Source organism: Astatotilapia calliptera, chromosome 3, assembly GCF_964374335.1.
Source record: "Astatotilapia calliptera chromosome 3, fAstCal68.1, whole genome shotgun sequence".
In the NCBI taxonomy this organism is placed as follows: Eukaryota; Metazoa; Chordata; class Actinopteri; order Cichliformes; family Cichlidae; genus Astatotilapia; species Astatotilapia calliptera.
The window spans coordinates 78,969,025-78,986,306 of NC_137424.1; the positions used below are offsets into that span (position 1 = coordinate 78,969,025).

Here is a 17,282-nt window from a genome sequence, read left to right on the forward strand (position 1 = left end):
TCCTTTCTTTTTCTTCACCTCTAATTAGGATTTCTTTTTGTTATTAACCTCAGTACTTGGGAAATTGTTGTTTTGTTTAAATCTTTTCAAACAGTGCGGTGGTCATCATTTGTTTTTACTCACAGTCTGAGCGAGTTCTACGTTTGTTTAAAGACAAGAGACAGGTTCTTCTCCATCCTGTGCAGAGATGGGGGAAGTTTTAGGGATGGGATTGGGGGTTGGCATGGTAGCCAAGAAGTCAAAACCCAAAGCAACAGTAAGTTTAGTGTATTTTAAACAAAAACAAGAACAGCGTATTAATAAATTAAAACTAAACTCCCCAAATAAACCAACAACTTTTAATTATGTGCACGGGTACGTGGGTATGTTCTAGAAACATTTAACAATCAATCTTTCACCAGTTGTGTCTTACTGAAAACCACCAGTTACTGTTTCAACTCCTGCACCAGCTCCACAAACCTGGTCCTCAGGTTTCTCTGGCATCCATTTCTAATGTCTATTTTGCTGCTTCCCATCTGTTCTGCTGAGTTTCATCACAGACTCAGGTCCAAAGATTTTGATAAATCAGAGATTTGTGTTTATTTACTGTTTAGTACAATTTTCATGTATCTGTATTTTACTTGAGTAGTTTTTTTCTGACTGCTTTTCAGTTTTACTGCCTACATTTTTAAACAAATAGAGATGATGCATGCTAAAGTCATGGGTTAAAGTGGAACATATTTTTTATTTATTTATGTTTTTTTGTCCCACTCTGGAACCACTGCAGGTGCCCATAAGTTGCAGTTGCGGTACTTTAGCATCTAGCTAGCCCTGCTGAAGAGGAGCGAGCATAAAGGGACGTTTTTGAAGTGGTTATTTCAACTTTTATTTCAGCACAGATGTTGAATCAGTACTTCAGTTTACAGCAGTTGTATTTATTCATCTTTTAAGCACATCTTGAAAACATCCTCCTCACTTCTCAGCCAAAAGCGCATCTCTGCCTCCAGCTCGTTCAAAAAACTGTCAGACTTTCAGAGGTTCAAATTGAGAACATTTGACTGGCTGCCTCTTGGATATAGAAGTGATTAAAGTTTTCTTTTGTTTGTTTAAATAAAGGTTATATTATTATTAAAATATTATATATGTTGTTGTGAATCTGCAAGGCTTTCATTTGGGAACTTTAGCTTCATGCTAGACTGGTGCTTTGAAATTCTAATGACCTCCTACCAAGTTTATGCTGAAGTTTAAAAACTTCTTTTAGTTTGTGCTACAACCAAATGCAAGACCTGAAGAATCATAAATCAGTTCTTTAGAAAGTCATATGCTTGGTATTAAACCTGCTGATATAAGGCCAATGAGAAAAACAACAGAAGACTCATTAACAAGAGTTTTATTTAAACAAGTTTTAATTAAACAAAGATATTAACTGAAGGTTCATCTGTCAGTTTCTACACTCATTTTAAATGAGTGCTTGTTGTTTCCTTTAAAAAGAGGTTGGACAGCCCATCAGTTACCTTCTTCTGACACACCTGTAATGAGAGAGAGGAGATGAGAGGATAGAAAAGAAGGAAAGAAAGGAGAGCGGCAGTAAACACTGCAGAGTATGTAGCTACACCCCCACCCTGCTGTAAGTTAGGGATTTTTATTGTTAAGACAGGATCTGTCACATTATGTGTGTCACCAATATGTTGCACAACAGTAAAGGCTTGAATAAGAACTATATGTGGGATGTGATTGGTGCAGAACATCAGGTGTCCCAGGCTAGCATTGACCTCTTGTGTGTGAAGGTTGATTCTGTTCATCGTCAGCCGCAACTTTGAGACTGAAGAAGTCACTTGGACGTTTCTCCCACTGAAATCGCCACGTCCAGGTGAACAGAATCAAACATTTGGAATTTACTTACCTGGATGGTTGAGCACGCATCAACATGCGTGAAGAACTTTTGACATGAAAGGAAGGTTAGAGTTAGAGTTAGAGGCCTATAACTAGCTAAAGCTGCTGGGGTTAGAGATGGTTTTTTAAGTAACAGTTGAACTACTTCAGACTTGAAGGCTTGTGGTCCATAAATGATTATGAGAGATAGGTTGATCATATTTAAGACTGAAACATTAATTAATTGCAGGAATTTGAGGAACGGAGATCACATTGAAAATAAATAATGTGTAAACATTAACTTTTATTTTCACTGATTTATCTTTTACCAGCTTGTTAGATAAAAACTGAGTGTTTACCTGCAGCGTTTGTCCTCAGACTGGAAAAAACGACATGTGACTGGATGATTGAAATCTTATTGGCTGTTTTTTTTAAGGTGAGACCCTCGTAGACGACTTTCCTCTGAAGTGATGGCAGAGTTCTTCCTGCAGCAATGAAAAGAATATAGATTCAAAAGACTCAGGATCAATGATTTTGATTAATTAAGCGAAACTACGCTCACTTTAACCTCGTACACATCATTTTAAACACCCAGCAGGTTCAAACCCACATGTGTCTTATTGTGATATCAGACGGCTCACCACTGTTCTCCTGCACACGGTATGTGAGTATAATACATGAGATATAACTCTGAGAAATATCATTTACCTAACATGCATTTATAATACAAACATTTCTTAAACATTTTAACAAATTTACATGTGAAGGAACCTTTTGGCTAAATGCCCCTGAAAACATGAACAATAGAATGATTTTATTTGTGCAATGATGTGATAGGTTGAAGTTTGGGCCAATCAGTGACCTCCTACATATATCTAAGGTGAATATTTTGTATTTTTCATGTAAATAATGTTTCCTTGAATCACACAATGAGACACAAATATAAAAGCAGACATTTCAATATCATATGTTACAGGATGAGATAAAGAAGTGTTTTGGTGTTATTGCAATGTTTCATCACAAGCTCTGAAGACGTTGACACACTTCATACCTGTTTGTCTCCACCCTGTCAGCAGAACTACAACCAGAACCAGATCCAGGAGACACAGAAAAACTACAGCTGCCATGACTGGAACGGAGGAGGAGGGAGGAGGAGGAGGAGGATGGGAGATATGAGTGGTGATGGTGGTTGTTGTTGTTGTTGCTCTTTCTGTTGTTGCAACAGAGATTGGTGTCACAGAACCTGCAGGAGAGATGAGGAAGCTGGTTCAGTGAGTTTATCATCAGCTTAGCAGATTGGCTTTAAACAGGAAGTGATGTCAGTGTTCTGACCTCTGACCCTCAGAAAGCTCTGAGGAGATGATCCAAACTCATCAGTAGAACACCAGTAGAGACCTTCATCAGACTGCTGCACTTTAATGGTGATGAGTTTCTCTGATGTAGGTCCAACAGGACGTCCATTAAAGTAGAAATAAGCTGCGGCTGTGCCACCAGTTTTCTTCTTACAGCGTAGTGTGACATCACTTCCTGTCCTCACAGGAAGTGCAGGGATCTCCAGGATCACATGTTTATCTGAGGAAAAGACCCACAGAGTGATGTAGAGGTGGTATAACAGTGTGCTGTTAGTCTGATGAAATGAAAGACTTCATTACCTGATACAGTGATGTTGACTTCTTCACTCTTCTCTCCAGCTTCACCTTCACACCAGTAAACTCCACTGATTGGCTCGAACTCATCAAACAAACAGGATGAACCAGTTAATCTCCCGAAGCCCCGCCCACCTGCTCCACATGACTCAGTCCCACTTCCTGTGTCCCTCTTCACCGTCCATCCATCAGAGCCCAGCTGACCTTCACATGTCAGAGACACTGAGGCTGCTGTGAAGAACTGCTGAAGGTTTGGACTGACGCTCAGAGAGACTGGAGGACAGACGGACAGTTTCTATCAGTGTTTACACTCAGTGTTTGTCCTGGACCATGGTGCACTTCATCTACTCACCTGCACAAACAGTCAGTGCAGACAGCAGCAGCACACACACACCTGCAACAGGTCAGAGGTCATTTAGAGACACTCTGATGTTATAGTCACATAGTCTTTTCTTTCAGGAAACTTTCTAATTTCCTGAAGTCTCTGCATCATCGAGCTTTTCAAGTTGAGGATGAAAGGAGCTTCATCGTTTCTTTTATTTTAACACACACTCGACCATCTTTATGAAAGGAGGGTACCATCACAGGTCGTCAAGCACCGCTCATGAAAACAAACCATCAGCATGGCTGACATGTGTCACCTCATGTAAATGAGGATTTGATGTTTATGCATTATTAATGCAGGCTTACATTTTACGTGCTTATTTAGAGTTTGGTGCCTAAACTGACCCAAACAGTGACTTTGGCAACATTTAGATCTGAAAACAGATCAGTGAAGCTCCAGAGTCCTGAGAGACACAGGAAGATTATTTGTTCGTAATAAAGGAACTATTGTCTACACACAGAGCCAATCAGAACGCAGCAGCTGTGGTTTCCTGTTTCATGAATAAGGTCGTCTGCCTTCATGTTCAGTCGTCATGTTACACACACTAACTGAAGCTTCACTGACTCAGTCGAGCTGCTCGACTTTCATTAGATTCAGTTCTGAGCATTCAGCAGGTTTTGGATGTTAATGAGACAAATTTGAATCATAGTAAAAACAAACTTTCATTACTATAAACCAGCAAGTTTGAAACTGTTTTCTTCACTGACTCTTTGTGTGTTCGAGTTAAAACGTGATGCTCGTACATAAATATCATCTTGTTTTGTTTCCTGTCCAGCTGACCAGCTTTAAGGTGGAACCAAATAAAGAAAGAAGCAGAGCGAAGTCTTCCTAAACGAAGCAAACCAGCAGATCTACACAGATTTGATTTCAGTGGAAGTTTCAGCTCAGTCAGTGAGAGCTGACGATGTGTTCTCCTTTACAGAGTGTGGAAGTACAGTAAATGAATGGATGAATATGAGTGTTTGACTCACCGAGGAGCAGAGACACACATGAAGTCTTCATGTTGTGGCGACGACGACTGACAGCAGCTTCAGCTTCACCACTTCCCTGTTAGCACCAGCAGCTTCGTCACAGTGAGGCCGAGCCGCTGCTCCAATGAACTCAAAGAGAAACTCAAAGCAAATATTTTTATCTATCGGGGCCTTTTTATTCATAATTTACACACTTCAAATCTGCCACATATATTGGAAATATAATATTAGCCTTCATTTTTATGCAGACGACACTCAGCTGTGTATTTCTTACAAACATAATTCCACCCATCTCCTGCTGCGACTGCCTCATGGAAGTTAAATCATTGTTGTCCTTAAACTTTCTCAAACTAAACATTGATAAAACTGAAGCTCTTGGTTACGACTGTAATCTGTCATGTGTGTCATCCTCTGCAGTATTTTGTCATATCAGTTTCATATTAATCACTCAAGCTGCCTCGTTCCACTTAAGCAGTACAGTCGTCTCTGTCCTTTGGGGACATGAGCTGCAGAGCCACAGCTGGCAGGACCTGGATGTGCTGTGCAGCCTTTGTTTCTCCTTTTTAATCGCATCATAATTATTACATTTTTACAGTCATTACAGAATTTCACCTTTCAAGTACGTTTCATGACAAACACTCATACACAGACACTCACGAACACACTCTGTAAAAATGTATATTTGTTTGCGTTTTGTCTGTTTTGTCTTTCAGGCGTTGTGTATGATTGAAGTGTGCTTTGTTTTGTTGGAGTGGGCCTTTTTTCCCTTAACCCCTGTCCACTCCAGCACAACATTCAGATACCAATAAGAATATTAAATAAATCAAACATAACGAAGCATTCAGATTCTGCTGTCTCCAAAAACAGAACTTCCCATCTTAGAGTAAAATGCTGAAAAACTAGTTGATGCATTTATTACTGCTGGGCCCCTCCTGAAAATCACTGGCTGTACCCAAAGAGATAATTAAGTGTGCCCCCTCTCTTCCTGATATAAACAGGAAAGTTCCTGATCGATGCAGATCTGTCTGTTCATTAAATCTGTGTTAAATCACACCTGCTGAAATTACAGCAGGAGTTCAGAGTATTGATCAGATTGAAATGAAGGAAGCAGCTCCATCGTCGACGACCTTTGTCAGAGTTCAAGCTGCAGAGACTCAAACCAGCAGCAGTTTGATCTCTTCAGTTCCTCCTCCTGGTTTCTCTGGAGGAACTGGAAACAGGACGCCTTCCTCACTTGCTGCCATCATGACTCCATTGATTGGATTAAATGGGAGTGAATGAAGAAAGGAGGAAGCTGATGACTGTCTCTAAATGTTCCCACGGTGAGACCGACACAGTGAAACGTGTCCACAGGAGCTCTGCAGGTCTGTCCTCAGCTTCCTGTTTACACAGAGAAACTCGTCGTTTCTTTCACTTTTTAATTTCTTCTGTGGCGTCTGTGGTTCCTCCACCTTCTGTAAAAATGGGACAGTCATGCACGTTGGTCACTGCGCTGAAGGAATCAAAGACAGAAACAAGCCACTGTGTGACCGAACATCTGGGATTCATTTTCATCTCACTGTGAACTTGGAGTTCCCATCAAACCTTGTCTGCTGAACTCAATTCAAACTATTATTTTTTTTTTATTGATAACACTGAAGAACAATGTGAAACAATATGATTCAGCAAAGCTTCAGGTTCAGTATCTGCTGACATGCACTCTCTGGACTCCACATCATTCAAACAGCTGTTAAACTAAAGGTAAACAGATAAAACACTTCATGGTCACAACAAGGAAGCTCTGTCACACAAAGATTTCAGCTTCTCTCATCAGCTAACCACACAAGCAGCACCTGTTCTGATGTGGGTGAAAATAAACACTCGACTCTGGGAACTACAAACTCAGGTGACTTCACCATGTACATGCTTTTACATCTGACTGCTGCCCCAACACAGTGAACTGAAACATCCTCGTCAATCAAAGTGAGTCTTCCTCAGCTCCTTTCTACTACGAGGTGTAATTCTTGAACAAATTCTTCTCTCTCTTCATCGTCTCTTTCACAGAGTCTTCATGGCCTAACCTTGTTTTTATGTGTATAACCCCAAACTTACATGCCAGCGAAACATCGGTGGCTTGTGCTTTCATGTTCCACGCTTATGTTATTGTTTAGCTTCACCTCTGCCTTTTATTTTCAGATGTTTTTATCAGCCTTGTTAGACGGCTCCCCTTTTGTTTATCTTCTATGTTCATTCGTGTCAGGATTTTGGGTCCACTCCTCAAATTCATAGTGTGCTGCTGCATGCTGTGACAAAATCTCCCCAAATCATTTTCACACTGGAGTTCAATCAGACAGTTCGTGCTGCATGGTGTCATACACACTAATCTTCCACATCATGCACCAATCACTTCCTTCCATTTCAGCGTTCTGACTGAGCTGCAGGATTGCTGCCATGGTTTTCTCTGACACTGACCCATTTTTACAAACTGCGACTCGACCAGTGAGACCACAGTAAGGTTCAGATGTGAAACCAGTAACATGTTTTACTGTCAGACAGGAAACTAAAGAAAGTTTATGTTTCATAAAGCTTGAAGCCGTTGAGTCACAGTTCCTCTTTGTTTTGATGCATTTGAGGAAAATATAAGTCAATGTTTCCACGACCACAGTTTACTCCAATTCTTAAAAACCACAGGGACCCTGTGCAAACACAGACTGAATGATTTGCAAATCTCACAAACCCATATTTTATCATGAGATAAGAAATAAGCTGAGATAAGAAAACCACAAAGAAGAGGCTGATTCTGGAGCATGCTCACATGTAGTTCTTTGCATTATAGATTTTCAACCTGCATTTGTGGAAGGCAGGTGAACATTGCTCACAGAAACAGTTTCAGGAAGTGTTCCTCCACCTGTTTGTCTTTGGGACCACCTGCTTTTTCTCCATTTGTGCATTCAATCCCTTTACTGTGTTCTATTTATTAAAATATGGTTTTATAAGATACACAAATCATTGCATTCTGGCTTTATTTATACAACATCACAAAAGATGCATTGACCTAAGTGTATCTCTAGTTTTCCTGCTTTTATCCCTCATTTCCGTACCTGTAGTGTTTGTCCTCAGGGTGGAGTAAACCATTTCTGGTTGGATGACTGGCATCTTATTGGATGACTCTCTACTGGTGACCTCAGAGTAGGTGACATCATTTGAAGGAGCCTCATTGTGGACTAGGCAGAGCCACGAAGGCAGCATGAGAGTGATAAGACCAAGAATCACTGATCCCATACAACACATACATACATGTATACTGCTTCACTTACAAGTGCTCAGTTGGGTCAGACAGACTCTATACCTGTGTGTTTCTTCCAAAGGAGCCAGACCAGAACCAGAACCAGAGACGCAAGAACCAGAGAAACCACAACAGCTACGACTGGGATGATGAAGGGCTGGAGAGGAGGAGGAGGAAGAGAAGGAGAAGGTGGATGGGAGACATCAGTGTATGTTGTTGTTGTTGTTGTTGTTGTTGTTGTTGTGGGAGGAAGAGGACCTGCAGGAGAGATAATGACGCTGATTCAGTTAATTTATCATCAGCTCAGCAGACGGGAAGTGATGTCAGTGTTCTGACCTCTGACCCTCAGAAAGCTCTGAGGAGATGATCCAAACTCATCAGTAGAACACCAGTAGAGACCTTCATCAGACTGCTGCACTTTAATGGTGATGAGTTTCTCTGATGTAGGTCCAACAGGACGTCCATTAAAGTAGAAATAGGCTGTGACTGTGCCACCAATTTTGTATTTACAGCGTAGACTGACATCACTTCCTGTCCTCACAGGAAGTGCAGGGATCTCCAGGATCACATGTTTATCTGAAGAAAAGACCCACAGAGTGATGTAGAGGTGGTATAACAGTGTGCTGTTAGTCTGATGAAATGAATGACTTCATTACCTGATACAGTGATGTTGACTTCTTCACTCTTCTCTCCAGCTTCACCTTCACACCAGTAAACTCCACTGACTGGCTTGAACTCATCAAAAACACAGGATGGACCATTTATCCTCCCGAAGCCCCGCCCCCCTGCTCCACATGACTCAGTCCCACTTCCTGTGTCCCTCTTCACCATCCATCCATCAGAGCCCAGCTGACCGTCACATGTCAGAGACACTGAGGCTGCTGTGAAGAACTGCTGAAGGTTTGGACTGACGCTCAGAGAGACTGGAGGACAGACGGACAGTTTCTATCAGTGTTTACACTCAGTGTTTGTCCTGGACCATGGTGCACTTCATCTACTCACCTGCACAAACAGTCAGTGCAGACAGCAGCAGCACACACACACCTGCAACAGGTCAGAGGTCACTGAAGGTCAGAGGGCAGGAAATTGTAATCTGTTCCTGTGTGGTTCTGGAAACATCATTCAAACCTGATCAAGCAGATTTGGTGTAAAATGCTCGAGCTGAATTCAAATGGACTATTTTTCCTTTTAATTTCTTTTTAGGTAGAAATTCTGAAATTTGACCTGCTTATTTTGCAGGCCCTAATTCTTTTATATCGATACGTCTGCAGGTTTCTAAGTAATTGTTCAGTAAGTAAAAAACGACAGATTCTACTAATCACAACATTAAACCCAACATTAGCAGGTTCCCATAGCCAGTGCTGGCAAAGGTAGGTTAGGCCCATTTAGCTCTTACTGGCTAAGTAAAACAGAGACATTTAAAAAGCAATCAGAGTTAATGAACCATCAAACCACCGAGATCACTGGATTAAAGTTAGGCGACTTTGGCAATATCAGCTGCTGAGTGAGCAACCTGAAAAATCTGTTTAGTAAACATTACAGTCGTTTGAGTCCTGCTCGTCTAAATCGCCATCAGAAAATTAACAAAGCATACAGAAAATGAGGAAAATCCAACTTTAATTCTGGAAAACCAACTATCTTCAGTCATTTAGTTAGACTCAGTCAATCTGGTCTGAACAGAGGAAGTGATGATTACAACAGGCAGATAAGGAGAACATGTGGTACATGCAGCTAGGAGCCGTGGTTTCCTGAGTAAAGGTTAATGTTTGATGAAAACAGGTCACTTTCCTCTCTTACAGACACGACATGAAGCTTCAGCTCTGTGAGTCAGTCCAGATTACAGAGAAACGCAGAGTTAAACTTCTAAATTTTAAAGAGTTTATGCAGTTGAAACAGTTTTCTGTCATTTGCTGTATCTTCATGCACTCGAGTTAAATATGAGGTGCTTACAGGAAATACACTACTTGATTTGTGTCCAAACACACAAACAAATATCAGATACAACCAGCCTTAGATAAACAAAAGAAGTAGTGATCACTTCTTCTCACTAAGGAAAACAAAACCAACAGATCTGAACAGATTTCATGTGAGAGAAACTATCAGCGAGAGCTTCCAGCTGCTGGAAATAGGCACTTTACCTTTGACCTTTAGTGTGTGTTGGAGCTGTGATAAAGAATTGAAGAAGGGAGGGTTTGACTCACCGAGGAGCAGAGTGACAGATGAAGTCCGCATGTTGTCATGTTGGAGACCGACAGCAGAGTGATACCTTCAGCTTCACCACTTCCCTGTTAACATCATCAGCTCGTCACGCTGCTGCTTCTCCACAAGGACGAGCTGTTTCTAATACACTCGTCTTCATCAGAATCAGAGAAACTTTATTGATCTCAGAGGGAAACTGAGTTATCATAGCAGCAAATATACAAGAAACAACATATAAAATCAGTGTAGAAACAGAGATATGATAACAAAACTATTAAGATACACAGATGAATACAGAGACATGGGACTAAATATAAATATACATATGAACGTGGAAAGACAAGCATACAGTCCTGAGTGGACATAAATTATATGTGCAGTTTGCTAATACTGCAGTTTATGCAGTCTATGAACAGCTCAATGCTCCTTCTGAGAACAGGAAATAACAAAGAGAATACAACTTTATTTATACAGCACATTTAAAACCAGCAGTACCCCAAAGTGTTTTACAGTAATACGATCATTTATAGGAGGGAAACATTAAAAGCCAATAAATACACCAACAGGTGGAGCGCACTAATTTGCTGCAGTGCAGTGAAAATATGTAAAGAAAATACAAACACAACTCGACTAGGAGATTATTTAACAATAAAATAAAATAATTAAAACTACATAAAAGAACATTTACAGGATACAGACAATAACTAGGGAAGGCTAGATTGAGTAAATCTTTTTATTAAATTATGACCCCTGTGACTTTGCCTGTAAGCTTCTCACTGGGAAGCTGCAGTTTCAGATCGCTATGAAAGTCCCGTGACCGACTGTCACTGCAAGGCTGCTGAGCTTGAACAACTGCCTTTACAAACCCAGTTACACAAGATCTGGGGGCCTTCGTAAAATGTAAATAACAACAGAAAGAACTGTTTCGCAAATCTCAGATTTCATTTTTTATTCACAATAGTATGCAGAAGTCATTTAGAAAAAGACTGAGGTTGTGATCAGGAAGATTTTTCATTTCATGAAGTTTCTGCATCTATAACCAGAAATGGTGGAATTATGTAAAAACATACAGAAAAATGTGTCAGAGCTTCTTTAATTACCTTATTAAGCAGAGAAGACATCAGATCATCTTTTTTTAATGGAGTGTTCGCCCAGGGTGCCAAACAGGCTAGCCTCTGCCTATTACTAAAAACATAAATAAAAACATTTAAGTTTGTGGTTTTAAGGTGAAAAAATGTGTAAATTTTCAAGGGGTATGAAGACTTTTTCAAGCCGTCCTTAATCCCACAGATGATCTTCTGTAAGGGAAGTGAGTCTGGAATCAATGAGGCAACTAGAAAAATTTGCATTTCCTGCGAAAATGCAGTGTGGATGCTTTAAAGCTAAAAAAAAAAAAAAAAAAATTCTGCCTGAGCAGGATTCGAACCTGGCCCTTCTAGTCTCAAAGAAGCTACTCATCTCACTGCCCCAAACTCTTTCTCACAAAGAAGAGGTGGAGAGACTGACAATTCTGCTGAAATGAGCAGAAGCTGCAGAGAATTGAGGTGAAAAGAGGTGAAAAGGCTAAAACTTTGCAGAAAAGAGATGAATCAGCAGAATTTCTGCTGAAAAGAGTTTTTTGCTGAAAACAGCTGAAAAAGCTGGGATTTGTGCTGAAAAGTGGTGAAAAAACTGAAAATTCTGCTGAAAAGGGATGAAAAAGCTGAAATTTGTGTTGAAAAGAATTAAAAAAGTTTAACTGTTAACTGAAAGAAATGTTGCCATAAGCGGGATTTGAACCCGGGCCTCCCAGTCTGAGAACGGATGCTCATCTCACTGAGCTAAAACACAGCTCTGCCCGGCGAGCAGAAAAAAGTGACCACATTGATATTGCCAAAAAAAATTCAATATCTCAAAAAGTATAGAAGTTATGAGCACCAAAAGATATAGCCGGCATTAGCAAAAAATAGCAGAATAGTTTAAAATTTGAACGGTGAAAATCGGCTGAAAATTGTGGAAGTAGTTAAGTGCCAAAAAGTGTACGGAAGCAAGTAGAATAATAAAGTATAAAGATTAAAGAGAAACAGGAACTCAATAGTGTGGATGCTTAAAGCATCCACACAATTAAACACCTGGTTGGTGGCAGAGCCTGTGGTGTGGATTGGATTCACTCTGAGTTCCTGAAGGCTCTCGATGTTGTAGGGCTCACTTGGTTGACAGGCCTTTGCAACGTTGCATATCTGGGGCCCTTGACTCTCTGACTCGGGTAGTGGTCCCCATATTTAAATATTGGGGAGTGAAGGGTGTGCTCAGACTGTAAGGGGATCACACAACCTCAAAGTACAAATTTTGACCGAATTTTTCTTCCTTTAAGCTCATTGGTTAACGTCATGTCAATCACAATCCAATGAGAGAACAGATAGGTTTGGCTGTTGGAGGGGTGCTTTACTGAGCTTCAGGTCCTGGAGGTAGTTCATTCTTATGGTTCTTATGGGCTAAAATTGTTGGTTCTTCAGCCTAATTATTATTAGGCTGGTAGCAATAATAATTATTGTTATTATTAGTTTTCTTTTCTTTCTTTAAAAAAAAAAACAAAAAAACCCAAATCTTTTTTGCACACACACCAATTTGCATCTATAGATGCACAAACACAAATGTTTTAGATATTTTGGTTTACAAGGTTACAAAACTCAGTTCACAACTAGTCGGTCAGATTTACAACTACAAAATATTTATGACCACAATTTGAGCCCATAGATGTGTGTGGAGAATCAGTTTGTGTTGAACATGTTTCATCTTCACGAATCCTCACAGTCAAGGGAGGAGGAGACAGGGAGGCAGGAACCAATGAGAGACAAGGAGGAAACTGAAAAGAAGAAAATAAAGAATAGTGAAATAAATGAGACAAGGAGAGAGTAGGCAACGAAGGAGGAGTGAAGGATGAAGGAAACTTTGAGACAAGAAGATAGAGGCAACATAGGAGGAGGCAGGAGATAAAGTGAAAGAAGAGAAGGGTAAAAAGAGTAAAGAAGCAATGAAGGAGACATACATAGAGGAGGAAGGAACAATGAGACTGGAGAAGTAAGAATGTGAGAGTGGGGAAGACATGGTGGAAGGAGGGAGGAGACAAGGAGGCAAGATGAAAGGAGACACATAAAGGGAACAGAAATAAAGAAAGTTAATTTTGGACAATTTATGCCTTTATTTTCAATCATGTGACTCCGGCGCCCTCTGCTGGTCAGTGCTAACGTCACACAGCTCACAGAAGAAACATTTCCCTTTGTTTGCACTCAGGTTTATTTCTGATGTCATCACTCATCTCTGTGTCTGATAGAAGAGACAGGTTACTGTTAATGTTTGTCTGACTGACACAATAAAGCCTAAACATTTATTCTTTACTGACTTTAGTCGCTTTGAATCAATGACCAGGATCCATTTACCTGACTTTACCTGTTTAAACTCATTTGTGCCTTTAATGCTACATGGAATATACAAAGGAGCATGAGGAAGATGAGGAGAGGACTGAACAGCGCTTGCCTTGCCTGAAGATCATTACCTCTCCTCACCAGCAAGTCTGCAGCTCTGACCTCAGTTTCCATCATTCATTTTCCATTTGATCTTCTTCTTTTGTGGTGTCTGTAGGCCCCAAAGACCTGGGCCTTCGCATGATGTGCCCAGTCACGCCACCCAGGTCTCACTGTCATTGTCCACATGAGCTCTAAAGTCTCCAAAGATTCCCTGGATGAAGAACCCTTGAGTAACCCACCCAGTGACCCCCAACAGACTGGCTGCTCTCAACTGTTGTTTGGTGCATAAATACAAACCACAGTCAGGATTTGTTCACTTTCTAAAGATGAATTCATTTGTTCATGATTCTCTGGACCTCTGTGGTTAGTCCACATACAGGTACGTCAAGCCTACCTTTGTTCTCACCTGTGTGGCGACGTCAGTGTTGTTGTGTATGAGTGAGTGAAGGACTGAGTTTGAGTTTCTGTCTGTTGAACTGAACTCAGATTATTTGTAATTTTTTTTACTGAGAATGTTTAGAGACAGTCTGAATGTCTGAGAACAAAATGCTTTTGTTCATTTGTCCATTTTTGAAATTGAGGTGCTGCGATAGTCCAAAGCCGAGACCCTAACATTGAATGAAATGTGTTGGTGGGATTTCAGAGAGCTGTGCATAACGTACATAAACGTCAGTGAGCTGAAGCAGCACTGTGAAGAAGATCACGTTTTTCAGTAGTCTTGAGATCAATGTCTCATGGAGGCTTCACCTGTTCACCTGTAATGACCTACGCCTGTATTCACACCTCTGCTCGTGTGATGACTCACATGATCAATATTCAGTCAATGACCTTCAGGACAGAGGTTAGTGTCACAGTTTCAATGTAGAAACAGACACAGTTACTCTTAATGACCTCTTTGCAGAGACCTTCATCAGACTGCTGCACATTAATCATGATGCTGTTTTGGTTAGTTGTCCATTAAAGTAGAAATAAGCAGTGACTATGCCACCAGTTTTGTCTTTGCAGCGTAGAGTGACATCACTTCCTGTCTTTTCAGGAAGTGTCAGGATTTCTTTATATAAAAATTAAAACAGCGTGCTGTTATTCTGATGATTAAATGAACGTGTCATGAGGGCCAGAACTGAGCAGAACCCTGGAGGAGAAGCAGGGTTTAACAACATTTATTGGTCTAGCACAGGTTAACACTTGGCAGTAGCAGAAAACAGCCACACAGAATGTAACAGTGACTTGGCGTGAGAAACCTGGTAACGTGGTTGTGGACCAAAAGGGCAAATTGGGCTGGAAGGGTAACTGGAGCGTGACAGCTTAGGTCTAGCTGTCAGGAGAACGGAGTTAGAAGAAGGGGAAACACTGGAGAGGGTAAGTTTAGCTGTATTTATAGCTCACTGGGAGTTGGAGTGAAAAACGCTTTGAGGGAGGGGCAGTGTGAGTCCAGGTGAGTTGGATGGTGTGAGCTGGCTGATCTACGTTCCACAGGTTTGGATGGAGCGGGATGGCAGGCCGGTGAGGCACGGAGAGATTTCCAGAGAGAAGGTAAGTTGTTCTGTTCGAGGTCCAAGGGATGAGCTTAAGGTAGAGTAAGAGACGTGGAAAACTAAGGCACACGAGAACAAGGGACATAAAAGCCAGCTCCAACATGGAGTAGCTGACTAACTGGTGGAGAAGGAACGTCAGTGTGAGGCTTAAATATCTCCAGCCTGATTGCCAAAAATCAGCTCCAGGTGAGTGGAGCAGATGAAGAGATTATGGGCCTGCTTGGGGCGGATATGAAAGAGGTTCAAGAACCTGGTGGAAATTTGCAGCCACTCACCTCGATTGTAACGGAATGACACACCAGTAAACTCCACTGATTTGTTGTTTGTTTGAGTTGATGCTCCCCACTGACGGGACAGGTGAGGCTCACGCCTGCTTCTCAGCTGCTCTGGTTCATGCTCTGTTGGGATTGGCTGATGCTCAGTGGGAGGGGCTTCAGAGAGCTCTCAGGGTCAGAGGTCACATCAGAGTCTTCCCTCGTGGGCAGAGCCAGGTCAGTAGCACCTGTCAGGTGTACATATTTACCTGCCACAGGTGAGTCACAGGTGAGTCACGTGCTCATCGTCGTCTTTAAACTTTATTTTATCTTTAAAAATTTAAAATCGGGTCATGTTTTTATTCCTGAGGCTTTAACTGTGAAAGGGCACATCCTGTTTACATCCTGGTAACAGCTCCGTCTGCTCACACTTTACTGCTGAACTGGTTTGGGGGCGTGGCGTCAAACTGAGGGTTTTCTTCATATTTACAGTCGGTGTGAAAACGTCAGAAGGTTTGAGTGAAAAGAGAGAAACAGATGTTTGTGAGGATTCACGTTGTGGATATCTGAGGTTATCAGAGTGTCAGGAAGGGAAACCTGAAGAAAGTCAAAGAGCCGCCCAGCACAGAACAAGCCTGTCAGAGCAAAGACTTCAAAGACTCTACAGGCTGCACAGGGACGCACTGTGAGCTCACAGAGCTCCACGTCTGCAGACACCTTCAGCCACACTGCTGAGGACGAAGACCTGCAGACTGAAACGTCCTGTGGAGGTGAAACGAGAAGAAGATGCAGCTACAACCCAAAGAACAGCGTCCACACAGTGAAGCACGGTGGGGACGCTGTGGGGGGGCCACCACAGAGAGAAACAGGCGTCCTGCAGGACGTTTCCACAGGGCCGAGCCGTGAGTCTGCAGAGACATAACCTCTGTGTCTGTCTCAGGTGTGTGACGGGGACGCTGACGACTTCCTCCTCCACTTCCTGTTGTGTCTGTGCAGCAGTGATGTCATGATTCGGCCGCTCAGCCTCACCTGCAGGAAACACACCAACCAGAGACCAGAAGGTAACCCCACCCTCACCACCCTGACCAACCCTGACTGCAACCTTCAGAGTGTGTGTGTGTGTTTCAGAGGTGAGGAGGTTCACTCGAGGAGACAGAGAGTTCCTGACCAGACTGGCTCCTCCCCTTCAGCTCACCTGTCTGCACCTCCACCCTGACTGAGCTCCACCTGCTTCGTTCTGACTTCATCTGTTCTACGTGTTCGTACAAATAAAACTTTATTGTTCCTCCTGTCGCATGGTATCTCACCTTCACTGACCCTAACGCTGGTGATCAGGGTCAGAGGTCACACGAAGCTCTCTGGGTTTAACCTCACACGAAAGGGGCGTCGCTGTCATCATCACAAAGGGGCCTATAACAGGTCATGTGACCCTTCTACAGGAAGTGATCCCTGTGAGTGGCGCCCACATCCGAGATGTTCTCAGATGGTGATTCATCAAACCTGCACCAGTAAAATCTGACAGTAGAAGGATGATGAGTGAAACTGGTTAATCTGGTGTTTGTGGCACAGAAGGTTTGACCTCCACTGTGTGACACGGGTCAGACTCCAGCTGGGCCTGCCGCTCTCAGCCTCACTCTGAGGAAGCCTACAGTCTGTCACAGTGGAAACTA

At 41.9% G+C, this 17,282-nt stretch overlaps 2 protein-coding genes across 2 annotated transcripts; one reads left to right on the plus strand and one right to left on the minus strand.

Moving 5' to 3' along the window:
- Positions 1-1,352: 1,352 nt before the first annotated feature.
- Positions 1,353-9,298, minus strand: LOC113011392 (uncharacterized). The gene is made up of 11 exons (XM_080296137.1): positions 8,775-9,298; positions 8,455-8,694; positions 8,182-8,376; positions 7,934-8,056; positions 6,268-6,307; positions 3,850-3,884; positions 3,504-3,770; positions 3,184-3,423; positions 2,903-3,094; positions 2,211-2,336; positions 1,353-1,508 (listed from the first exon to the last, which is right to left on the minus strand). Exons 1-11 carry the CDS (start codon positions 8,947-8,949, stop codon positions 1,486-1,488), a joined length of 1,656 nt encoding a protein of 551 aa, XP_080152263.1. The 5' UTR covers positions 8,950-9,298; the 3' UTR covers positions 1,353-1,485.
- Positions 9,299-15,678: 6,380 nt separating this feature from the next.
- Positions 15,679-16,900, plus strand: LOC113017940 (CST complex subunit CTC1-like). The gene is made up of 3 exons (XM_080294482.1): positions 15,679-15,849; positions 16,553-16,673; positions 16,741-16,900. Exons 1-3 carry the CDS (start codon positions 15,694-15,696, stop codon positions 16,830-16,832), a joined length of 369 nt encoding a protein of 122 aa, XP_080150608.1. The 5' UTR covers positions 15,679-15,693; the 3' UTR covers positions 16,833-16,900.
- The last annotated feature ends 382 nt before the right edge of the window (positions 16,901-17,282 follow it).